General features: G+C 47.8%; 3 protein-coding genes across 3 annotated transcripts; 2 read left to right on the top strand and 1 right to left on the bottom strand.

The window, feature by feature from the left end:
- The first annotated feature begins 420 nt into the window (after positions 1–420).
- Positions 421–11197, top strand: pcf11 (PCF11 cleavage and polyadenylation factor subunit). The gene is made up of 17 exons (XM_015976474.3): positions 421–799; positions 2434–2559; positions 2715–2894; positions 3176–3400; positions 3508–4433; positions 4883–5057; positions 5156–5552; positions 5620–5754; positions 6265–7487; positions 7570–7627; positions 9328–9453; positions 9524–9638; positions 9713–9896; positions 10049–10204; positions 10298–10390; positions 10471–10506; positions 10588–11197. The coding sequence occupies exons 1-17, from the start codon at positions 491–493 to the stop codon at positions 10804–10806; spliced, it is 4683 nt and encodes a 1560-aa protein (XP_015831960.3). The 5' UTR covers positions 421–490; the 3' UTR covers positions 10807–11197.
- A 60-nt stretch (positions 11198–11257) lies between these two features.
- On the bottom strand, positions 11258–14516 carry ccdc90b (coiled-coil domain containing 90B). The gene is made up of 9 exons (XM_015976476.3): positions 14377–14516; positions 13428–13547; positions 12908–13011; positions 12690–12791; positions 12548–12589; positions 12361–12432; positions 12226–12279; positions 12035–12149; positions 11258–11684 (listed from the first exon to the last, which is right to left on the bottom strand). Exons 1-9 carry the CDS (start codon positions 14426–14428, stop codon positions 11629–11631), a joined length of 717 nt encoding a protein of 238 aa, XP_015831962.1. The 5' UTR covers positions 14429–14516; the 3' UTR covers positions 11258–11628.
- Positions 14517–14861: 345 nt separating this feature from the next.
- On the top strand, positions 14862–23095 carry alg8 (ALG8 alpha-1,3-glucosyltransferase). Its single transcript, XM_015976471.3, has 13 exons — positions 14862–14958; positions 15442–15520; positions 15600–15793; positions 15919–16028; positions 19347–19414; positions 19493–19619; positions 19712–19815; positions 19897–20017; positions 20268–20407; positions 20512–20651; positions 20723–20820; positions 20929–21001; positions 22267–23095. Exons 1-13 carry the CDS (start codon positions 14873–14875, stop codon positions 22490–22492), a joined length of 1566 nt encoding a protein of 521 aa, XP_015831957.3. The 5' UTR covers positions 14862–14872; the 3' UTR covers positions 22493–23095.
- Positions 23096–24946: the final 1851 nt, after the last annotated feature.

Below are 24946 nucleotides of genomic sequence, written 5' to 3'. Positions count from 1 at the left end.
GTCCTGAGCTGGATTGTACGGAAATTCCTTTTTTAAATTTATGGAATATAGTTCCAGTCTAGATTTATTATATGTTTGGAAAAGTCCAGTTTGAAATAAACCATCAAGATTAGCCTTTAAATAAAATCGTCTATGGTTCTGCCTTAATAGGCGTTCAACCTGCCAGGTGAGTCGGGGTGCAGTTAAGGACCTGTCAGGCCTGACTTCCGGCTGCTGAGAGACCACGCGCTAGCCTCGTGTCGGGTAAACTGACGGTTTCCCGTTTCTTATGTAACCGTTCCCTCCAAATACCTCGTTCTCATTGGCTCTTTCTTCTGTCTGTTACTCCATTGAGCCAATCAAACTCTGAGGCATGAAGAGGCCCATCTGGAACCAGCCAATGACATGACGCAAACGTAACGGCAGCTATAAATTTATTTCTTATGACGTAGGAGACCTTCAGTCGCCATTTTCTTGTCATCCGAGTAGATACAGAACGGCTCGACAGCGGATGAAAAATAAACCAAACCCGGCGGAGTTTCTCTCACCTGCGGCAAAACGGTTATCTAATGTGTTAATGGACTCTTTGCTGATGAGTGGTGATGGTACCGATCATACTGCAGTAGGTTTCTCCGGGTCGCTGAGCTCGAAGATGGACGACGCGGTGGCGAGGGAAGACGCCTGTCGAGAGTACCAGTCCTCTCTGGAAGACCTGACGTTCAACAGCAAGCCGCACATCAACATGCTCACTATCCTGGCTGAAGAGAACGTCCAGTTCGCCAAGGATATCGTCGCAATTATTGAAGCGCAAATAAGCAAGGTTTTTATGAATATAGCATACTTTATATTTCAGCTTCTGAATGTGTGGTGGAAACTAACATGGCGTTAGCCGTCATGTTGTTGGCAACGCGCAGCGCCGTCTTTTTACTCCACCTCTGTATGAAACAAACCCAGTCGCTTTAGTTTAACCAGAATAAGTTATTTATATTAGGCATGTTGTATCCGAAAGTCGTCGCAGTTTTACCTTGATGTGGTCTCGGGTTCAACAGACCAGTGTTCGGGTCCACTCCAGTTCACTGGGGTGAACGACAGTGAGGCTAAAGCTAGCTGTTTGTTAGCTCAGACGCCTCTGGGTCCGGTACACCCGGGTTCATGAGTGTTTATATATTTGTTTTTTTTTTTTTAAGTATAACTGAAATTATCTGTGCATTTGAGGACCGATAACGTAACAACCTGGTTTAGTTTGGATTTCCCAGACGCAGCTAAACCCTCCCGTCACCGTGGCTGCCTTGCGTCAGCAGAAAGATGAAGCTAGGAACCGCGAAGGTCCAAACGGGAGTAGTTTAAACCTGACCTAATGGCTCCGCGTGTTCTCACAAGCCTGAACTTTACATTTAATAAAGTTAAGCTGCAGAGTAAGACGACACACCTGGAGTTAGGCTTTCGGATTTTAGATTTATAGCAAGTGTTTAAGTTTAACTTCAGATAAACTGTGCTTCACTTTTGCATAAATAAATGTTAAGTCCCAAAGAAGCAGGAAGGAAACATTACCATTTATTCAGTTAGAAATCTGGACGTCCTGAAGATGTCATAATAAATCTTATTGATGTTTACATTAAATATTTCCTAACTCTGATTTCTCTGTAGTGTTAAAGTCATTAAAGTAAATAAATCTGGTAAGTGGATCAGAACTTCTAAAACGGTTCAGACCCGCAGCTAGAGCAGAAACCGAACCTTTCAGCTGATCTCTGGTTCTGATCTGATTGAAGCCGGACCACATCAGTGTTTGAAATGTGTTAAACGGTGTCGACACCCGAGCACAGCTCTGCATGAATTAACTCGTGAACCTTGATTTCCTGAAATGTGACTGAATGGTTAAAATGTTGATAATAAAAAATGTGAAATGTGCTTTTTGTCATTTTTTTCTTTACGGTGTAATTTCTTGATATGACTGGTTAACTGACGCAGCCCGTTCCGACTGCTCGTTCAACCTAAAGCCCACAGACCGGTTCTAACCTCTAATGGGTCCTCAAGCTTCAGATTTTTATATTCAAACAAAAACCTAAAGGGTAAAACTGCTGACTGGGCCGAGTCGTCTGGGTAAAGTACAAAGAGGGCCCAGATGAAAGCCCTCTTTGGAGGTAAAGCGCTTCTAGAGGATTACAGCGGGTTTTGGACCCTTGGTGGATCTTGGACTCTTGTGTTTTTGTCTTGTGGAAGGATTCTGGTCCACGGAGCATCCGAGCAGATGGGATGATTTGAAGATGTTTTTGGACATTCCCAGGCCGGGTTGTGATCCAGCCATGAAAAAGGACAATTTTTTTCCGTTTACCTGACTAATCTGGCTTTCCTAACCTTTCCTCTGGATGTGATGGGACTAGAAGTTGTGATTTGTTCTGAAATGTTGCTTTAACCCCTGTTGTTTTCTAAACTTGTTGAGTTCTCTTGCTCCAGGCCCCAACCATGGAGAAGCTTCCGGTTTTGTACTTAGTGGATTCCATAGTGAAGAATGTTGGAGGAGAGTACCTTGCAGTGTTTGCTAAAAACCTAATCACTTCATTTATTTGTGTCTTTGAAAAGGTACAGTTGTCTCTGTTGCTGTTTATCACTTCCTGTTTGTAATGATTGCTCTGCTGTTAAGCCTCCTGCTGCTCCAACATCATAGTTCTGTTCATAAAACCAGGAAATGAGTGAGGAACAGGTGTTGTGGATCAAGACGTGTCCTTTGTTTTTAGGTAGATGAAAACACCAGGAAGAGTCTGTTCAAGCTGCGCTCCACATGGGACGAAGTGTTCCCTCTGAAGAAGCTGTACGCTCTAGATGTCCGGGTCAACTCCCTGGACCCGGCCTGGCCTATCAAGCCACTGCCGTCGCCCACCAACGCCATTCATGTCAACCCCAAGTTCTTAAAGCAGGTGTGTGTGTGTGTGTGTGGTCACATCTGGCTGGTCTCCATGGTTGAATCCGAACAGGAGACTAGATCTGGTTGCTATGACTCACTGATCTAAATGGAAAATGTCGTCTTGTGGAAGTGCTGTTGTCTCAAGCTGTCCCCTTCCTTAACTGTGAGATGGTTCAGGGTTTGTGCAGCTGCTGAAAATCCTTAAGATGATCAGATCTTTTTAAATTCTTGTTTTGACTAAAAGAAAACCTTCAGGATTTCTAAATGTTAAAGTCTTTTTCTCTTATTCTTCAGTCTGAGGAGGCGTCCTCTCCAAAGGCAGCCCCCACCCATCCTCCTGCAGTGACCCCTGTCCCTAAGCCCGCTTCCCAGCTAGCTCCGGTCATCAGCCAGTCCAGCCTGACCCAGGAGCAGCTGATCCGGCAGCAGCTGCTGGCCAAACAGAAGCAGCTTCTGGAGCTTCAGCAGAAGAAGATCGAGTTGGAGCTGGAGCAGACCAAAGCACAGCTGATGGGACAGGTCTGTTTCATTTAGACCCGAGTCCGGTTCAGCTTCTGGACCCGACGGCTTTGTGCTTGGGTCTGACGGAACCCAATTGGACCTGACAGTTATTTTTGTGTTTGCAGGCTGGATTCATCTCCCCAGCACCAACAGCATCCAGCAGCCTGCCGAAGCCTGATACTGTGGTCCGACCTTGGGTCCCCCCCCAGCCTCAGCCTGACCCTAAACCTTCCAACAGAGACCCCCGTCTTACCCGTGTCGTCCCCCCAGCTGCCCCCCAGCCTAAAGAGCAGTTGGCTGTAAAGAGGGAGAGCCCTGCTCTTCCTCCTGAAAGGAGACTGCCAGAGAAACCCACCCAGCTGGACAAACCTGGGACGAGGAAGGGTTTTTCAGATGACAAGTCCAAGTCTCCGTCTCCACTGGCCAGAAGTCTCAACATTCAAAACAAGCAACTGGAAGCCAAGTTTCAAAAATCCACAGATGGCCCAAGAAAGGATCCTAGGCTGAAGAAACGACCTCAGGACAAGGCGGGGATGTCCAGAGAAGACGAACAGAAGAAGAAACGCTGCAGTGACAAGAAGGATCGGGAGGAGGCTCCCCGGGGACCAGACTCCTTAAGGGTCAGCAAGACCAAACTGGTAAATGGTTCTGTGGTCACACATGACCGCAATGAGTCCAGTGAAAGGCCAGACTTCAAAACCGGAGGAAACGCACGAACTCACGCAAGGAAACGAACCCGATCACGTTCACCCGCTGGCTCCCCCAAGAGAAAGGACAGGCGCTCACCTAAGAGCAAAACCCGGAGCCGCTCCCCTTCCCCGTCCCACAAACCAGGCAAGCCTCAAAGGATCAGAGCAGGTGACCTGCAGCACGGCAAGCCAGGCCGGGACGAACGCCTCGGGCTCAAGAAAAACAAATCTGAGAGGAGGCCAAAGAGGCTGGTGGAGGACCACCACTCTCAGTCCAGAGACTCTCCACGCAGTCATGAAGGAGGAAGCAAGGAAGCTAAGGAGGCGCATCGCTGGAGGAGCGGCTGGGAGGAGAACAAACAGTGAGTTTGTAGTGTTGGTTCTGGTGACACCTGGTTTTACCAAATGAGCATGTTTACAGCTTGGTAACAAAAGCATCTCAGGTTTAATAGATCTAGTTTACCGTTGTGACAACAACATATCAATGTAATTAAAGCTTGAAGTTATGAATTAGGGCCGTGTCCTTTTGGTTGGCAGCTATCTGAGCCGTCAGTGCCAGCAGCAGAGCCGCTGGCTAAAGGCTCCTGCTGACCTCCGTTAGCTCGGTTACCTTGTAGCTACATGGGCTAAGTTTGTTAGTCGTCAATCTTCTGCCCTCGGCCTCACAGCTGGGAGTTTCCGGGAGTGATGAGGCATGTGATGCAGCCAAGATAGCGGTGGGTGGAACTGCCCACTGGACTTGAGTTCAGCGAGAGACGGCATGGGGGGTGCTTCCATTGTATAATCAGTCAATGGTTTTGTGTGTGTTCAGCCCTAAACCATCAGAAGATCCTCACACGAAGGCTGGACCCCAGAGACACAAGTCCTACAGCACCCCGACCCGACCCAGTACCCCCCGCAACCCAAAGCATCGCCTCAGTGTGGACGCCAACCTGCAGATCCCTGAGGTTCTCAACTCTGCCTCCAAGAAGGACCTTCTGCAAAGGGTGTGTTCACCAAGTTCTCTTTGCAGATGGAGACCAGGACTGGTCATTGGTCGTTTTCTCTTGTTTGATTTGCCTCTGTGTTCTTTGTGTTCCATCAGGCCAGCAGACGTTTGGAGAGTGGTGAGATTTCCCTGGAGGACTTCCTGAACATGGCCCATCAGATTAAACACTTCTTTCAGTATCAGGAGGAGAAGCAGCAGCGCACCAAGGGTTGGGAGGGACCAGGAGAGTTCCCTGTCAAGAAACGTTCCCTGCTGAGCTCGCCCCCCTCTGCTCAGTCTCACCCGCATGAAGCCATGGACCCCGCAGAGTTGTCTTACTATGAACACAAGTCCAAGCTGAGGACAACGCGGGTCAACCACCGAGTCATGGGAGAGGAGACGCAGGAGTCCCAGGAGGATGGCACAGAAATGGGACAAGGCGAAAAGACATCAGACCTGATTTCCGGGAACCCTCCATCACATCGGTACAGCCGAGGGCCCCAGGACAGGCCAGGTGAGAACACAGACCCACTGGACAGGTGTCCTCTGTTTGTGTCACTGACATGTGTCGTGATTGACAGGTGAAAGGAGGAGTAAAGAACACGATGAGTCGAGGCCCGCTCTTGCCCCCATGATTGAGGACTACAACCACGGCAAGGAGTTCCCCAAGCTGAAGGGTCTCCGTTTCAGGAGGAGAGCTGATCCCAGAGAGTCCAGTAAGTTCTTGGATCTCGTGGACAAACGTTAGTCTGCTTAGATGGTTGAGAGGTCAGGTTCTCAGCAGGGTCAAGCCTGGGGCACACCAGAGGCGGACGCGCCGCTGAGCGTTTCTTGGAAAGTCACGCGATAGTCACATCACGCGGGACTTGAGAACAGGAGGTGGGAAGTGATCAGACCCGCTGTTGTGTTTTGTGAGAGTGGGTAAGGACGCTATTTGTTAGAATATTTGAAGATCATTAGTACTTAAGTTATCAAAACTGCAGCTGGGTTTGTACCGTAAAGCTGCTCAGTGTGATGATGTCGGTTATAAAATACTCCATAATGTTACAAACAGCCACACCGCGACGCTTGAGATGGAACTGGGCCTGTCTTCAGTGCCTCGGCGCTTCTGGGATGCGGCGACCGACTCCGGTGCACCCCAGGCTTTAGTGAGCCAGATCAGTGGCAAGGAGGTGATGAGTTCAGGGACCAGCAGGATTTCACAGAACTTCTTTACCTGTTTCCAGGTGAACGAGAGTGGACCTCACCGCTGACGGAGCGCCAGCTCTATGATGACCGAGAGGAGCAGAAGAGCGGCTACGATGCTCCGCGGAGGTACCCCACCTCTGCCGACCAACGCAGACAGGAGGGGCCTTCTGGGACGGGGGTTCACCGGAACTCTTCCAGCTCTGTTGGTCCGGAGGCTCCGCTTCCTCGCTTTGAGCGAGAGCGGTTGTCCCCTCTCCATCAGAAAGACACTGCAGACTCGAGTCCGATCCCACGCTTTGAGAGTCCTAACAGCGAGCACTCGGACGATGGACCCCTGGACGTCCCCCATTCTCATCCTCCTCACAAACCCATTCTGCTTCGCGGGGGCCCGCTGCCCTCTGTTCAACAGCACGAAGACTCCCCAGGACTTACCCCTCCTCATGAAGCCAACCACCCCCCCGCTCGGTACAGTGGACCTGGACACATGGGCCCCTCCAGGTCCCGGCCTGGCTGGTTTGAGGGTGGTGCCCCCCCTGGGTGCTATAATGATCCTCAGTTTGAAGGGCCCCAACATCCAGGTCCCAGCAGGTTTGATGGTGGGGGGCCACCTTATCAAGTGGAGAACACTGACGGCTCTGGGTCTTGTGAAGGGCACCACATGGCTCATGGCCCAGTGAGAGGAGATGGGATGGGAAGGTTTGATGGGTCCCCTCAGGGACCAGTCAGGTTTGGGGGTCCCATGGACCCGCAGCCCCCTGTCACATTTGAGGGTCCCCTGCTAGGGCCAGGCCCCTTAGAGGGCCCTATACAACACTTCAACAATGCAGGACCCGGTTCAATGGGCTTCCAGCAACAGCGGCCTCTCCGCTTTGAGCCCCCCGGTAACCAGATGGGTCTCCTGAGGTTTGAGGGGCCCGGTCAGCCGGGTCCCAGGTTTGACCTGCCCAGTGGGCCTCTTCATGGTGGACCAGCAGGCTTTGATTATCCCCCTGGCCAGCAGGGGGGGCCCAGGTTTGTCCAACACAATCCTCAGGCCCCCGTTCAGCCGATGGCCCCGCCCATCTACGACAACTCCATACCCTCTCAGCAGAACTTCAACATGGGCCCGCAGAGGTTCCCGGACCCTCTGAACCCTCAGTTCCCTACGGGTCCCAACATGCAACAGCCAGGAAGCTTCAACATGCAGCCGCTGCCGTTCAGCCACTCGGTTCCTAGACCCTTCTTCACCCCCTCGGCACCCCCCATGGGCCAGCAGCAGCCTGTGAGCCCATTTAGTCCTCTTCTGGTTCTGAGTCCACATGGTTCTGTTCATGTTCTGATGTCTGTTTCTGTTTAATCCTCAGATGAACATGATGAACCAGAACTTCCTGCCCCAGAACCCTGGGCCTTATGGACAGCAGAGTGAGTCGTTACCATCATCTGTGTGTGTGTGTGTGTGTGTGTGTGTGTGTGTGTGTGTGTGTGTGTGTGTGTGTGTGTGTGTGTGTGTGTGTGTGTGTGTGTGTGTGTGTGTGTGTGTGTGTGTGTGTGTGTGTGTGTGTGTGTGTGTGAGAGAGAGATATAGCACCTTCTAGAGTCCTAGAACCCCACAAGGTGCTTTACAACACAATCATTCACACCCTGGTGATGAGCTACACTGTTGCCACAGCTGCCCTGGGGCGCTCCGACAGGCACCACCGGGACTGAACACCGGTGTAGTTGTCTAACACAGACATGCACTGTATCTCAATTCAGGGTCTGCATCCTTCGAAGGACCCAGCCTACTCGGCCGACGTGGGCTGGGTCCTCCGTCGGCCGAGTAGACCGGATGGTAATGGCTGTGAATTTGGACAGGCCTAGCCTTCATGAACTCCCGCCTCTCCCTCGACGAATGTTCTGTCACCTAGCAACCGTGGAACCGCCGAGCAGAAGGGAGAAGGAACTTTAAACGATGGAGCTCGAAGTTTTATTTAGCTTTTTAATCATTTCCTTGACTGTTGGAGAGCTAATTCAGAGAAAATACTTTCGACAAGCTGAGCCTGAGCAAAGATAATAGTTTTTAATACTTTCTAAGGGTCTTAATTTGACCAAAACCCATTTATCACCTTTTAAGACTTTAAGACCCAGCGGATACCCTCTAGTAAACAATTCTCATTTGTAAACCAAAATAAAATTCAAGAGTTTAATGCAGAACTGATTTTATTTAGATATTTCTTTTATATGTACATGTTTAATCTTTCTTAACCATTTTTTTCTAGCAAAGTAAAAAGCTGTCAAAGTTCTCCCTTCTCTCCTGTGCCCTCTGCTGCTCTGCCTCCCTCTGCAGCCTCATGTCCTCCCTGATCAGCTCCAGAAGCTGGTCATCGCTGTCACCTTCCTCTGGATGCCCATTTTCTCCAGAATAGTCTTAACAAACTTGTAAAAAAAATAAATCAGGAAGAGAAAATCTAGAGTAAAAGGACAACGGGTTATTCTTTTCGCAGAAAAAACTAAACTTAAAATATGAGATGTTATTGTACCTCCATGCCACAGCCGCCGAATACTTAGCTCCAGTGAACATGTGATCCATCTCCGCCCTAAGCTTAATAAAGTCCGTGGTTTTCTCGTTTTGTCCCTAAAATACAAACTTCTATTAAAATCAGGGAAAACGTAGCGGGAGAAGTACGACACCGAGCGGCCGAACGTACGAGCCGAGACCGCAATACAAGCACTTTTACTGTAACATTTCTAACTAAAATAACGTTCATGTGTCACAAAAAGCCCTTAACCCAACAGTTTTTAAGTTTATGCTGACATATGCGTAATCCTCTCCGGCAGCTCTCGCTTCGCTGTCCGCCATTGTTTTTAAAAGTTCTGCCGTCCAACCCACAAGGGATCTTGGGAAATGTAAACCATTGAAGGATACACCGGACCCATCCTTCATGCAGGCGAAAAGAAGGCCGGATTCGTCGACCGCATTTGAAGGAGTCTTCGAATTGGGACAGGCCTAGTCGCGACGCTGTGACGTAACCGGCCGACGAAGGATGCAGACCCTGAATTGAGACACAGCCCTAGACTTTTCTGAAACAGGAAGTGATGTCTTTGATCTGAGCAGGAAGCTAACAGTTGCTTTGTATTTGCAGCTCAACCTGTGGCTCCTCCAGAGAACCACTTCGGTCAGGTAGACGTTAACGACCTGCTCTCTAAACTCGTCTCCAACGGAATCATTAAACCGCTGTCTCAAGTGGACGCTGCACCCACGCCTAGCGGTCAGTCAGCTGACCCCTTGCTCAGTGCAATGCCACCTAGTCCCCTGGCTGATTTCTTTGTTCTGTGCAGAATTTACTCTGGTTGCCACAGCGCCCCCTGCTGAGGAGGAGGAAGAGGAGGAGCCAGAGGTGGAGGAGGATGACTTCCCAGATCTGACCAGTTTCAGCATTGAACACATGAAGCAGTGCGTTATGGCTCACTGGACCAGGGTTCTGGTCCAACCTCAGATCTCATCTGCCATGTTTGTTCATGTTTCAGGCGCTACGAGAGCGTGGTGACAAAGCTGTACTCGGGGAACCAGTGCTGTCTCTGTAGCATGCGCTTCACCACCGCGCAGACGGACATGTACGCAGACCACCTGGACTGGCACTTCAGACAGAACCACGCCGGGAAGGTGGCCAGCAAGAAGGTCACACACCGCCGCTGGTACTACAGTCTGACGGTAAGTTCGCATACAGCAGCTGTTCACATCTCCATGGTAACTATGAACAAATGCCAACTTGACCTGTTTAGATAAAGGGTTCTGACATGTGTTGTGTATTTAAAACCAGAAAAGTAGTCCAGTCTGATCCAAACAAATCGTCTGTTCTGCAGGACTGGATCGAGTTTGAGGAGATCGCTGACCTGGAGGAACGGGCCAAGAGTCAGTTTTTTGAGAAGGAGAATGAAGAGGAGGTGCAGAAAAGCCAGGCAGCTGCCAAGGAGAAGGAGTTCCAGAGTGTCAGAGCCGCCAAGGACCAAGTGGGGGAGGTGAGACTAAGCTGACCCGTTGTGTCGATCTGCTAGTGCCGACCCGGTAAAACGACTCATCCTGACTGACTTGAACCATTTTCTTTTTCCCAGTTGTGTGAAATCTGCCAGGAATCGTTTGAGACCTACTGGGTTGAGGAAGAAGAGGACTGGTTCCTGAAGAACGCCATCAGGGTTGATGAGAAGGTCAGGCTCCACCCCTTCAGTTGTGGTTTAGGGTTACAGGAAGTAAAATAAGTAAACAGGTGTTTGATTTGTCTCCACAGAACTTCCACCCCGCCTGCTTTGAAGATTACAAAAATGTAAGTTTGACTGCTGTTTTTCGCCCTTTTCCTTCATCATCATCATCATCCTCACTGTGGACATCTCCTCTGTCTCTTCAGACCTCGTCCTACTTGGACGTCACCCCATCACCCAGCAAGCTGCTGACTGAGCATCCACTGGGCACCTTCTTGAAGATGGAGGAAGAGAAGGTGACTTCCTGTGATGTCATCACAGTGAAACAGGAAGTACCTAGTGAGTCATGTGAGCTGCCTCAGGAGGATCAGAATCAGGGTCAGGATGTTTTAACGGACACTGTGAAGTCGGAGAACACGGCGTGACGTGCTGCTGCTCTTCGTCTCCGTGGCGATGAGGAGGATTTTACCACTTGAATACATTTTGGTATTTGGATTCTTTGCAGCCGTTTGAGGTCTGCGTTTCCGTTGCTCAGAGCTGTAAATGATTTAATTTATAAATTATGGTATTTTTTGTAACTCTGGTCTAAAGGTGATTGAGTGGCTCAGCTGCTGGTTTTATTGGTAGAGTAGTTGCAGGTGTTGAAGGTAAGCAGCATCTGATTGGACAACTGAAGACGGGACAAATCGTCTCTGCTGAGGACGCCGTTTTTTGTTTTGCTTCAATAAAAACGTCAAAAATGGTTTTGGTGTGAAATTAAATCAGTTTTGTTGTCATTTGGGTTCCAGATTTAAATAAAGTCCTGTTGGATCCAGACTTCCTGTTTGTGTTTTTGTTCTGATGGCTGCAGGTCAGCCTGAGAAACGTAGTCGATACGCTGTGCCAGTTAAATGTTTATTTTCAGGCTTACTGTGGTTTACATTCTGAAACTAGAAGCTGCACCCTTCCCAGAACCCGTTTCGGGTTCTTCACGACTGATTTAATATCCGGAGACCAACGTCTCTGCAGCGGTAAAGGATGAAAGGTTAACTCGGCATGAGTGGTTCTGCCGTCTCAGCAAGGCTCTGGGCGGTCCAAACTTTCAGGAATAATGATCTGATTCAGATGGACCAGAACCATTTGTCATCTTAAGGGGCCCACCTGATGGAACCAGCACCAGTCTTACTGGCCCATCAGAACCTGCTGAATCATTTTCAGTTTTATTAAAGTGAATTCTGAAGCCCGGTTCTGACGTAGACCCACACCCATCATCTCCACAGCCGGTACACTCCCAGAGCAATGGCGAGGCAGGAGAACACGGTCGCTAGAAACAAACACACAGTTAACATCTGAAAAGACTGCACCAGAACCTCACCCCAGGGGCGCCTCCAGAAAATGTTGATAGGGGTGGCCAGACGGGGCCAAAGAACTTTTTGGGGTGGCACACCAAATTGGTCCTTGTAACTGGTTGAATGTAGTCTGGCGATGTGCTGCATTGTGTGTATCCAAAACATTTAACTTAAATTTTAGAAACATTTTAGAAAAATACATATCAGTTATTTAAAATATCCCAAATTTAATTTAAAAATGTATTTTTTAAAGATAATTCACCTTTTGCCGTGTTAAAAATGGCAACCCCTGGCCACCCCTTGGGGGCACCCTTGCCTCACCCACCTGCCAGGTATCGGATGGTCTCCAGCTTCAGCGATTCCAGCACGGTTTTGAGTGACGCCACCTGTAGGTCGATCTTCTTGTTGATCTCCATGTTGTCATTTTCCAGGTCGGCTTTCTGAGAGCAAATGATGTCATCAGAAACAGCCAATCAGACAAAGACAGCAGAATTTGGTTTTCCCAGCTGTGTTTACCTTGTGGTGGAACTCTGAGGAGGCCTCCATCAGCTTCCTCTCCTGCTCAGTGAACTGTCAGACATGCACCAATCAGAGGAGTCTGATCACCTGTCTAACACACACACACACACTCATCCTATTGAACACACACACCATGTCAGAGATTCGGCTCCTCTCCAGGTTGATGTCCAGTTTGGTTTCTGCTCGGACTTTCTGACTTTCCTCCTGTAAACAAACCTCCTGTTAAACTTTTACAATTGAGTCCAACACACACACACACACACACACACACACACACACACACACACACACACACACACACACACACACACACACACACCTGGAGTTGGTTCTGAAACTGCTCCAGCTCCCGTTTCATCTTCTGTAGAAATAAAAGACTTTGAACCAGTGAGGCTCAGAACATTCTAGAATAATTGAGTTGGTTCTGAGGTCCGATTTTGTGTTGGACACAAACATGGTACCGTGTTCTCGGACCGCAGGTTGGCGAACTCGCTCTTCTCCAGGATCACCATGTCCTTCCTGATGGAGTCCAAGTGGGTCATGATCTGCTGCACCGCGATCTCCTGAAGGGACAAAAATCAGTGTTCAGCATCCCATAATAACATCAAGATGTTCTGTTTGTGCAGTCCCGATGAGCAGAACCGGTTCTCTTTGGCTGAAGCTGAAATCGATCTCCTACCTGGTGAGACTTGGTCACCATGTCCTTGTAGACAATGTCCATGTTGGAAGTGGTCAACATGACCAGAGCTGAGACGATCAGTTCTGCCTGTTCCTTCTCAAAACCTGCAGAGGAACAAACAGAACCCGAGTCCAAACTGACCCAACATCAGCACCACACACAGTACCTGACTGATGATCTTCTGGTCTTCTAGACTTTTGTCCACTCTGGTTCTGAGGTCCGATTCAGATTTATCGAAGAGAACCGAGAACAGTTGATTTATTTTTGTTTTAGCTTAAAAGATTCTGATGAATAAACGAATGAGCTCCTAATGACCACGTGTTAGCAGCGCCACTGTAATGGTGCATTCAGGCACCTCAATAAAATCGGATGTTTTAGTTTGAGATCAGATCACTGATTGAGACGACTTTAGTGAGTATTAGATGATTCTAGGAGGTTTTTTTTTTTTGGGTGAAACATTATTTTAAATAAGTTTAATATAGAGATAAGAGCCAGTGTTGAGACTGGAGTCCTGACTCACCACTGTTCTTCAGCTCCGTCACCAGGCCATGGGAGTCAAAGGTCAGCTTCCTCTGTTCCAGAGGTGTCAGTTCAACCCTCCTCAGGTCAAAGGTCGCAGACGGTGCTCCCACATGAAAACCTGCCACAGAAGGTTTGGGTTCAGACAAGGTAAAGTGGTTTTGTTAGTATAAAGATTGTTTTAAAAAATCAGCAGAAAAAACAAAACAACTAGCTTTGCTGCCCACCCTAAAGCGCAAATGTCTCATACACGGTCTAGGCCAGGGGTGTCAAACTCAGTTTTGCTCAGGGGCCACAATGAGGAAAATCTAGTCCCAAGTGGGCCAGACCAGTAAAATTAAAGTATGTATAAATTAAAAACTGCTTTAGATTGTTTTCTTTGTTTTAATACGATCAACATAAAACAAAGCTGGTGCCTGAGGACAGTGTATCCAAAATAGTTAAAGCACAACATCACTATTAATAATAAAACACCTGAAGTGTATTCGAAAATGTGAAATACAAAAAATAAAAATAAAACAGACTATTCCTCAGTAATTCAAATAACTGATTCACAGATCACATGGCAGTTTCATGCATGTCTTTGACACCTGATACCTGACATCTTTTAGCTTTCACCAGCAGTTTAATTGAAAAATGAAAGCTTATTTTCAGACTTTACATCGTAAAGTCTGAAAATAAGATTTACACAATCATCTCGCGGGCCGCATATTTGACACCCCTAATCAAAAATAGTGACCCAAACAAGTTACACAAAACCACAAACAGAAAATAGTTTTAACGTAAAGTAGGGAAACTAAAAATAAACACAAACAATTTATAATGAATTTTGATTATCCTGAGCATGCGCAGTATAAATTCCTTTTTACAGAACCGGGATTAAAACCTACTTTTCAAATGAGACCTGGTAAGTAGTATTTGAGTACAATTACTCGTTACCACCTCCTCACCTCTGAGAGCGCAGAGCCGCCTCGGACCGAACCGCAGCAGCAGCGCGTTCATACCGTTTTCTGTTTCGGTAAAAGTCTAGGAGCACGACCACGCGCATGCGCAAAAACAAACTTCAGGGACTGCCCGGAAACAGTCTGATGAACCGTTCAGGACCATCGCAGACACATCGCCCCCTGCTGGTGTAAAACACCTGTTAATTAAATTTATTTGTTGATTTTAATTTTTTTGAACTTTTATTCTGTCAGAACTATTTATCCCCTGCATAATCGAGTAGTTTTTACTTAGAAAGGTGAGTTTAAATATTCAATCAGAAGTTCGATGACGGCTCTGTTAGGCCTAGTGTTTTCTACTCTGACTAAACAAGTTTTCAGCAATTTCTGTAGCACACCCCCTGGCATATGTTTCATCTTTGTTCAATTTTGTATGCAATTTGATTGTATACTTTCACCTTGTTCAATAAAGTTTTGAAAAAAAAAAAAAAAACAAGTTTTCAACATGGCGGTCCAGTCGGACGGCTGGAGCTGGTTCCTGCCGTTAGCAGCGGGAGTTTCGCTGTTTAAATGCTTATTCATCAACGCTTAGTGAGTGGAACCGTTTCTCCGTTATCCACTGTCCCGCTCCGGTGCTGCTTTTAGATCAAAAGAATATTATTTAATGGGTAATTAAACACATAATATATCCATGCTAGCGGAGAAGCTAACAGCTAGCCTACAGACTGTGACGGGTTTCGGTCTCGGTTTGGAGGAGAGGATGAGATGTTGGCTTATTTCGAAACGAGGATTGGTGTGTTTTAACTGTTTGTTTAGTCCTAGCAGGTTCAAATGAAGCCAGCTTAGCTGGACTTAATTCGTTTTTTAAAGACGTTTCGCTTCTCCGAGGCTCCCGGGGAGTCCAGAGAAGCTCCAGTTACCTTCATCTGGACCTGCTGGGATCCAGATCTGGATGGTTAATAGTCCCGTCACAAGGGACGCAATTTCACTATAAAAACCCAGTTTATTCGTTTTAAAGACGCTTTTAGTTTCCTCTCCTGTCAGACTGTTTTCATCTGTTCTGCTGGTTTCCAGTCGTTCCACAGACTTTGAGGTGCACAGGAACTGGTTAGCCATCACACACAGCCTGCCAGTGTCCAGCTGGTACCATGAGGTCAGTACCACCAGAAACTTCCTGCTCAGGAAACTCATTTTTGCAGCTGATGAGAGGAAGGAGCGCTGCTGTGTTTCAGAACACATCAGAGTGGACTCTGGACTACCCGCCGCTGTTCGCCTGGTTCGAGTTTGGACTGTCGAAGGTGGCGCAGCACTTTGACAAGAACATGCTGCTGGTGGAGAACCTGAACTATGCCAGTCCAGAGACGGTGATGTTCCAGAGGCTTTCAGTCATCTTCACCGACCTGGTTTTTATCTTCGCTGTCAGAGAGTGAGTCCAGATTCTGATCACAGCTCAACAGCCCCCCCCCCCCCCACACACACACACACTTTCAATGTGTAGGATGTGGTTTGTTGTTGGGGTTCAGACCCTCTGCCCTGATTGTTCCGGTCCAGGTGCAGCAGGTGCGTCCAGGTGCAGAAAGTGTCCCGGGATATTTTGGACCAGCCGTCTTTTGTCCTTTCTGTGTTGCTGCTGTGGAACTTCGGCCTCTTTGTCGTTGACCGTATCCTTTCCATCACAGATTTTGATGTGTGTGTGTGTCTGTAGTCTTGTTGTGTTTGTATCAAGCAGCCTCTTGCTGAGTTTAGCTGGTTCTGGTTCTGAGAGCAGAAGCTGCACACAGGCGGTTATATTCACTGACATTGTTGCTCCTCCATCATTTCTGCTGCTGTTTAACGTTCAGATTCCTAAACCTTTCCACATTTGAGGTGATTCTCACTCTGGAAGTGTTGATGAGTTCTGTTTCTTCTGATAAAACTTCAGCTCAGTTCCTTTTTCTGAGACACAGCGATCTACAGGTGCTGGCCAGTAAATTAGAATATCATCAAAAGGTTGAAAATATTTCAGTAATTCCATTCAAAACGTGAAACTTGTACATTATATTCATGCAATGCACACAGACCAATGTATTTCCGATGTTTATTACGTTTAATTTTGATATTTATAGGTGACAACCAATGAAAACATCAAATCTGGTATCTCAGAAAATTAGAATATTCTAAAGGCCAATGAAAAAATGTTTGTTTCTCTAATGTTGGCCAACTGAAAAGAATGAACATGAAAAGAATGTGCATGTATAGCACTCAATACTTAGTCGGGGCTCCTTTTGCCTCAATAACTGCAGTAATGTGGCGTGGCATGGACTCGATCAGTCTGTGGCACTGCTCAGGTGTTATGAGAGCCCAGGTTGCTCTGATAGTCGTCTTCAGCTCCTCTGCATTGTTGGGTCTAGCGTATTGCATCCTCCGCTTCACAATACCCCATAGATTTTCTATGGGGTTAAGGTCAGGCGAGTTTGCTGGCCAATCAAGGACAGGGATACCATGGTCCTTGAACCAGGTGCTGGTGGTTTTGGCACTGTGTGCAGGTGCCAAGTCCTGTTGAAAGGTGAAGTCTGCATCCCCATAAAGTTGGTCAGCAGCAGGAAGCATGAAGTGCTCTAAAACTTCCTGGTAGACGGCTGCATTGACCCTGGACCTCAGGAAACAGAGTGGGCCAACACCGGCAGATGACATGGCACCCCACACCATCACTGACGGTGGAAACTTTACACTGGACCTCATGCAACGTGGATTCTGTGCTTCTCCGCTCTTCCTCCAGACTCTGGGTCCTTGATTTCCAAAGGAAATGCAGAACTTGCTTTCATCAGAAAACATAACTTTGGACCACTCAGCATCAGTCCAGTCCTTTTTGTCCTTGGCCCAGGCGAGACGCTTCTTGCGCTGTTTCATGTTCAAGAGTGGCTTGACACACGGAATGCGACACCTGAATCCCATGTCTTTCATGAGTCTCCTCGTGGTGGTTCTTGAAGCGCTGACTCCAGCTGCAGTCCACTCTTTGTGGATCTCCCCCACATTTTTGAATGGGTTTGTCGTCACAATTCTCTGCAGGGTGCGGTTATCCCTAGAGCTTGTACACTTTTTTCTACCACATTTTTTCCGTCCCTTCGCCTGTCTGTTAATGTGCTTGGACACAGAGCTCTGCGAACAGCCAGCTTCTTTAGCAATCACCTTTTGTGTCTTGCCCTCCTTGTGCAAGGTGTCAATGATTGTCTTTTGGACAGCTGTTAAGTCAGAAGTCTTCCCCATGATTGTGGTGCCTTCAAAACAAGACTGAGGGACCTTTTAAAGGCCTTTGCAGGTGTTTTGAGTAAATCAGCTGATTAGAGTGGCAGCAGGTGTCTTCTATATTCAGCCTTTTCAGAATATTCTAATTTTTTGAGATACCAAATTTGGAGTTTTCATTAGTTGTCACTTATGAATATCAAATTTAAATGTAATGAACATTGGAAATACATTGGTCTGTGTGCATTGCATGAATATAATGTACAAGTTTCACGTTTTGAATGGAATTACTGAAATATTTTCAACCTTTTGATGATATTCTAATTTACTGGCCAGCACCTGTACTTCAGATTGGGCAGTAATGCCGTATGCAGACGGGGACAATTCCAGTAGTCATGAAATAAAACAGCACACGTAGGAGGCTATTTATTTGTTTTATTTAACCTTTATTAATCCAGATGAGTCAATTGAGAACTGATTCTCATTTACAATGACGATCTGGCCAAGAGGCAGCAGCAACAGACACATAGTTAGCTTTTCACCACAGAAAACAGGTAGGATAACACAGTTAGACATAAAGACAAAGGACTGTTCTCATATATAATATGTACACGCAATCAGAACAGTCTTAAGTACTCAGAAACAGACACATTGATCAGAAACTATTGATCACCATGAATTAGTGAAGGTAGACAATGGAACGTAGGTAGTGAGCTTCAGTGGTTTTTGCAGCTCATTCCAGTCGTTGGAAGCAGCAAACTGGAATGAGGAGCGGCCAAAGGAGGTGCGAGCTTTGACCATAGATATTAAGTTACTGGAACGTAAATTGTGCTGGTTGTTGGCGGCTTCTACCGATGATGGTTTTGTATATGAACTGATACAGATGTAACGTCCTGCAGGAATGGAGTGATGGCCAGTTAACGAGTGAGTACAGATCACAATGATGAGTAGTGAAAGGGCACCAGTGACCAAACGGGTTGCTGACCTTAGGTGTGAGGGCATGATTGTTTGTCCTGTGTGTCTGTGATCACACCTGCATGGACTGGCACTTAGTCCAGGGTGTACCCCGCTTGATTGCCCATTGACCGCTGGAGATGGGCACCAGCCCCCCCCCCCCCCCCACCCCCCACCCCCCCCCCGCGACCCTACATCGATATAGTGGGTTCAGACAGTGGATGGATGGACGGATGCATTTTCTTATTTTTTCCCTTTTTTTTTTGCTATGTTTTTTTTACAAATATGTTTAGTTACTCAGTAATAGTAACTCAGTAATATTGTAAACTAATCCAAAATATTTAGGAATATTTTTGTAAGATCTTAAAAGCATAAGAAGAAAAAAATGCGCTTTTCTGGCGGAGCTGAGCCAGCCTTTCTCAGACGTCGGCGCGGGTTATTAGCAGTCGGAGCTGAAAAAGGTAAACATGCTGGTAAACATGCTGGTAAACATGCTGGTTTTACTGGTGCAAATGTTTTTATGAGCTGCTTTTTATGTATGTTGTTGTTTTAGTTATCGTGTTATTCAGTTTCTGAAGGTCCAAACCGTCTGTCTGAGGTTTACGTCATCATTTTTAAATTGGTCCCGGTAATACCGTCCACCCGATGACATGCGGAGGAAGTTGGAGGATATTATCATTTGAATACCAAACCTACCTCAGATACGCTAGAAGGTTAAAGGAGCACTCTGACCTCTGTTGCAAATGATGTCACAGGGTCTCCAAAGTGCACATGAAGCTTTTTTCATGACTTTTTTCCTTCAGACATCCATTTCCAGTATAACGGCTTCCTGTTCGGCTTCCTGCTGCTGTCTGTGGCTAAACACCTGCAGGTAACACCTGCCGACGACTGAGTCAGGACCGCTCTTTTGAAATGCTGCCGTCTTCTTCACTCTGCTTGTGTTCGACAGTCTGAGCACCTGCAGGGGGCGCTGCTGTTCTCCATCCTGCTCAACCTGAAGCACATTTATCTGTATGTGGCTCCGGCGTACGGTGTCTACCTGCTGAGGGACTACTGCTTCACTCGGGATGTCAAAGGTAGAGCAGGTCCTGGGCCAGGTTCAGGTTCTGGTCTTGGATCGGAGGAGGACTTTGTGTGTGTGTGTGTGTGTGTGTGTGTGTGTGGTCAGATGGATCCATCGGGTGGAGGAGCTTCAGCCTACTGCGCCTGCTGGTTCTGGGTGGTATCGTGGTCTCCGTCTTCACCCTGTCCGTCGGTCCGTTCCTAGTCATGGTGGGTCCATCTGACCAGAACCAGAAACGGTTCTGAGGGCTTTCTTCACCAGAGTCGTGATGAATGTTTCTTCTGTTTCAGGGTCAGCTTCCTCAGGTTCTGTCTCGGCTCTTCCCCTTCAAACGGGGCCTCTGTCACGCCTACTGGGCCCCGAACATCTGGGCCCTTTACAACATCCTGGATAAGGTTCTGGTGGTTCTGGGTGAGGCTCCTAGTTTTAACAGGACCTCTAATAGGTCCAGAGGTTCTGTTTGGTAAAACCATCCTCTGGATGTTTGTTTATTTTTATTATGTCTTTCAGATGTTTGTGATTCTTCTGTAAAAAGTTTTTACAGCCAAATGTTTCCTCCTCTTCAACGGCGCGGAGCTCTGATAGGTCTAGCTTTCTGTCGTCACCGGGACGGAGAGCTGCTCTGACTGAAGTCTAAACCGGTCGGACCGTGTGGTTCCAGGTGTTCGTCTGAAGCTGCTGCAGGAGGCGGAGCTTCCCCGAGCCTCCATGACGGGTGGGTTGGTCCAGGAGTTCCAGCACTCAGTCCTCCCCTCCATCTCTCCCGCCACCACTCTCTTCTGCACCCTCCTCTCCATCCTGGTGAGTCACAACTGCAAACTGTTGTGTTTACAGTCCCACTGGGATGAACAGCATTCCTGAAGGAAATTCCTAAAACATTCCCAATATGCCCCCACCACAAAAAGCCAGCGGTGGTGTCCATTTGGCGGCGTCCTCGTGGAGCTCGTGGCTTCCTGCGCTGTCTGTTGCTCTGTGCGCTCGGATCCTTCATGTTCGGTTGGCATGTCCACGAGAAAGCCGTCCTCCTGGTCATCCTGCCGCTCAGGTCAGCTGACCGGTCTACTGTCCAGCGGTGCACAGACAGGATGGGGTCATGTGGATGTTTTTTCTCTGCAGCATCCTCGCCGTGGAGAGCAGAGAGGATGCTGGGATATTCCTGCTGCTGAGCACCACGGGACATTACTCCCTGTTCCCGCTGCTCCACACCCCCGCAGGTGAAGCCCCAGATTCTGACTCACTGTGAAACCTCGGGTTTGTCTCCGGTAAAGTTTAAATAAAGTTGGGGATTTAGCTCCTGAACGGTTTCATGGTTCTGTTTTCAGAGCTGCTGATCAAAGTGTGTCTGATGCTCATGTTCACCACCTTCTCCTTCACCGCTCTCAGGAGGCTCCACCGGTAAGCACACACCTGTCCACGTCCCCTCCAGGTGTCCTCCAGGTGTCCTCCAGGTGTCCTCCAGACCATCCCAAATTAGACTTTTATGGATGTTTCAATTAAAATATTTGACCAACGATGGCATGAGAGCTAGCCCAACGGCTCGAACAGATGTAACAGCAGTGATGCAGGCAGAGTGGCGATAGAGGAAACCAGTGGCTAATAACAATGAGAAGGAAAACTTTATTGACATCGTAACGGTTGACATTGTACAACAAAACTAGGCGTGACGTTCCAGTGCAGAATAAAACATCGCACTAGTTAAGAAAGAGCAGCTAGGCTAAGGAACAGGTCAGCTGCATGGAGACCATTAAGGCTTCTATCCCTTCAGCCAGTGCTAGCATGCAGCTAACAGCTGTGGCATAAACAAACAAACAAACAAACAAACAAGGGTCTAAGATGTGTTGCCTTGTTGCCGCTGACTCAGAATGTCCCATGGTGATGGCTGAAGGATAAAACTTAAGTCTGTTTGTTTTAGTCTTTAAACGCCTGGGTGTGGCCTTCCTACCACTACAGGACCGGGCTATTCACTCTGGTCCTGCAGGGCCGGGACCCAGCACGTTTTAGTGGTTTCTCTGCTCCAGCACACCTGATTCAGTGGTTGAATCACCTGTGCAGCAGCTCCTCGAGCTCTGCAGAAGCCTGTTAACCACCTGCTGATTGAAGTCTTGAAGCAGGTTAAAAGTCAACATGCTGGACACCGGCCCTGCAGGACCAGAGTGAATAGTCCTGCAGTAGGAGTTGTAAAGTTCTTCAAGTGAAGAGCGAGGACAGGTCCTCACTGATGGTGACACCCTGGAAGCAGAAGTCTGACACCCTCTCCGCACAGTCTCCATTTACGCTGAGTGGCTGGGCGTTGTGTGAGCTGCTGTGTTGAGGAGCAGGCTCCAGCGGTAGGCGGTCTCATCTCCCCGGAGACGAGCCCTACGACAGCGACATCAGGAAACCTGACGATGGTTACTGCGGTGGACAGAAATGCAGTCGCGGGGGGAGAGCCAGCGAATGGGGATGATGGTGTTTACATTTAAAAGAAAACATCGGTACGACACGACGTATGAAGAGCAGGTGTGAGCAAGGCCAGGATACCCAGAGCTCCAGCAGCTGCTCAGGTGGCCAGCCTAGAACCTTCCTATGTGATCAGCTGTGCTTGTGGTTGGGTGGTTTGTTTTATGTTCTGAGGAGTCCTCTTTCAGCCGTCTTGAGTAATCAGATTACTCTCTCCTCAGTGGTAAGGGGTCTCTGCTTCGTCCTCTGGAGGTCTTCTACCTGTTGGGCCTGGTTGCCGTGGCGATTGCCTGTGAGGTGGTTTTCCCGCTGTCACCGTGGAAACACAGACTGCCGTTCCTCCCCCTGCTGGTGACCTCGGTGTACTGCTCCGTGGGCGTCTGCTACTCGTTCCTGCGTCTTTACCTCAGCCTGTGGCGATCCGACTGCAAAGCCAAACAGCCGTGAGAACGTACGTCTGAGAGGTCACAGGTCAGATCCCACACATGCCCACGCCACCCAACACCACCTGGCTGTGAGCAAGGCACTGACGCACCAACAACCTCATCAGGAGAGGATTGGAGTCTCTGGTTCTGGATCCTCTGAAGGAAAACGTACAGAACTGAGTTCTGGACCTATTTTTTGGCCTGGTTCTGTTCCTCAGGTTCTTCTGTCCAATCCTTAATAGAACCCCCCCCCCCCCCCTTACCGAGACGATGTGTTCCTGCTCTTCTTTGTTCTGCTTCCGAGGATGGGTTCTGAGACTTGGAGGTCCAGACGGTTTACACCAAGCTGACCTGAGAACAGCAAACCCATCCTGCGGACACCGTGGACCAAAGCGTTTCATTTAGATGTCGGTACCGTTCCAGCTGCTCGGGTCTGGTTCTGGACAAACTTAAAGATTCTGGGAAGAGTTTGAGACCTGCTGTAGCTTTTTGTGAGATTTGAATCTAATTTAGTCGCTGATGGCTTTTCTGCATCAGAATGTGTCTAAGACCAGAGTTCCTTCACTGTGAAACGGTAAGACCAGCTGATTCAGTAAAGATGTAATAAAACACGATTCAAGCTTCAGGTCTGAAGTCAAAACTTTATTAAGGCCAGAACAGAACCAGAACACTTAGCTTTGATGCTAACCTGCAGGTTAGCTTTACGATGATGGAAACCCAACAGCCTCCCTCGTCGTTAATGAGGTCACATGGGTTTAACACGTTCTAAGGTCGGCCCACAGAACCAAACATCAATGGTTTTGTGCAAAAACCACAAAGTTTCTAGAGGAGGAGTCAAAAGCTGAGTTCCTCAAAGATCAACAACACCGGCTGTAGTCCACCTGCAGGCTTCCAGCTGGAGGTGGTGGACGGAAGACACACACACACACACACACACACACACACACATACACACACACACACAGGCACACATACACACACACACACACACACACACACACACACACACACAGGTCTCACACACGCACACATACACACACACACACAGGCACACATACACACACACACACACACACACACACACACAGGTCTCACACACACACGCACACACACATACACACACACACGTCTCACATATATACACACACATACACATATATACACACGCACACACACACAGGTCTCACACACGCACACACACACACACACATACACACACACACACACGTCTCACATATATACACACACATACACATATATACACACACATACACACACACACGTCTCACATATATACACACACATACACATATATACACACACATACACACACACACGTCTCACATATATACACACACATACACATATATACACACACATACACACACACACGTCTCACATATATACACACACATACACATATATACACACACATACACATATATACACACGCACACACACACAGGTCTCACACACACACACACACACGCACACACACACAGGTCTCACACACACACACACACACGCACACACACACACATACACACACACGTCTCACATATATACACACACATACACACACAGGTCTCACATACACACACACACGTCTCACACACACACACATATATACACACACACAGTTACACATACACACACATATATACACACACACAGTTACACATACACACACATATATACACACACATACACACACAGGTCTCACATACACACACACACGTCTCACACACACACACATATATACACACACACAGTTACACATACACACACATATATACACACACACAGTTACACATACACACACATATATACACACACATACACACACAGGTCTCACATACACACACACACGTCTCACACACACACACATATATACACACACACAGTTACACATACACACACATATATACACACACACAGTTACACATACACACACATATATACACACACACAGTTACACATACACACACATATATACACACACACACACACGCTGAAAGTGTATTTTGAAGCAGAAGCGTTTGATCCACGGTGATTGGTTTAACCTGACGATGGCGACATGGAAAGAAGAGTTCAAAGGTCACAAGGCAACATTTTGACCCGTGACTCGGTTTGAGTCAGATCTTTGGTCCAGAACGGTTTTTTACTCTAGACTCAAACTGAAGGTGAAGTGAACTCTGGGTAATTATGACATCACAGTTTTGTATGAAGGTCACTGATGAAGAGGATTTGATCTGAAACAGAACCTGCGGCCCGGTTCTACTCATCCAAATTCAACCCTGAAGACAAATGTTGAAACGTTTAAATCCGTTCGAGGAAACGTTTTAGGTCAGACGTCTGATCAGGGACTAACCTGTCCAGGTGTAACCCGCCTCTAGACGATGCTTCTACAGGTTGTTGGTTGGTTTTAAACCGGCTGGGCTAGGACCAGCCTGAGAACCGGGTCCCAGACCAGCAC

Source organism: Nothobranchius furzeri, chromosome 10 (genome assembly GCF_043380555.1).
Source record: "Nothobranchius furzeri strain GRZ-AD chromosome 10, NfurGRZ-RIMD1, whole genome shotgun sequence".
Classification (NCBI taxonomy): domain Eukaryota; kingdom Metazoa; phylum Chordata; class Actinopteri; order Cyprinodontiformes; family Nothobranchiidae; genus Nothobranchius; species Nothobranchius furzeri.
Note: the sequence above shows the minus strand (reverse complement) of the source record. Positions and strands in the feature narration are given on the sequence as shown.

Coding starts and splice junctions, on each gene's coding strand:
- pcf11 (XM_015976474.3), top strand. CDS start 491: ATGAAAAATAAACCAAACCCGGCGGAGTTTCTCTCACCTGCGGCAAAA. Junction 5,755..6,264: donor AGCTGATCCCAGAGAGTCCA/GTAAGTTCTTGG, acceptor ACCTGTTTCCAG/GTGAACGAGAGTGGACCTCA. Junction 10,507..10,587: donor GCTTTGAAGATTACAAAAAT/GTAAGTTTGACT, acceptor CTGTCTCTTCAG/ACCTCGTCCTACTTGGACGT.
- ccdc90b (XM_015976476.3), bottom strand. CDS start 14,428: ATGAACGCGCTGCTGCTGCGGTTCGGTCCGAGGCGGCTCTGCGCTCTC. Junction 12,150..12,225: donor CCTCAGAGTTCCACCACAAG/GTAAACACAGCT, acceptor ATTTGCTCTCAG/AAAGCCGACCTGGAAAATGA. Junction 11,685..12,034: donor GACCATCCGATACCTGGCAG/GTGGGTGAGGCA, acceptor GTTTGTTTCTAG/CGACCGTGTTCTCCTGCCTC.
- alg8 (XM_015976471.3), top strand. CDS start 14,873: ATGGCGGTCCAGTCGGACGGCTGGAGCTGGTTCCTGCCGTTAGCAGCG. Junction 14,959..15,441: donor TGCTTATTCATCAACGCTTA/GTGAGTGGAACC, acceptor GCTGGTTTCCAG/TCGTTCCACAGACTTTGAGG. Junction 21,002..22,266: donor GCTCTCAGGAGGCTCCACCG/GTAAGCACACAC, acceptor CTCTCTCCTCAG/TGGTAAGGGGTCTCTGCTTC.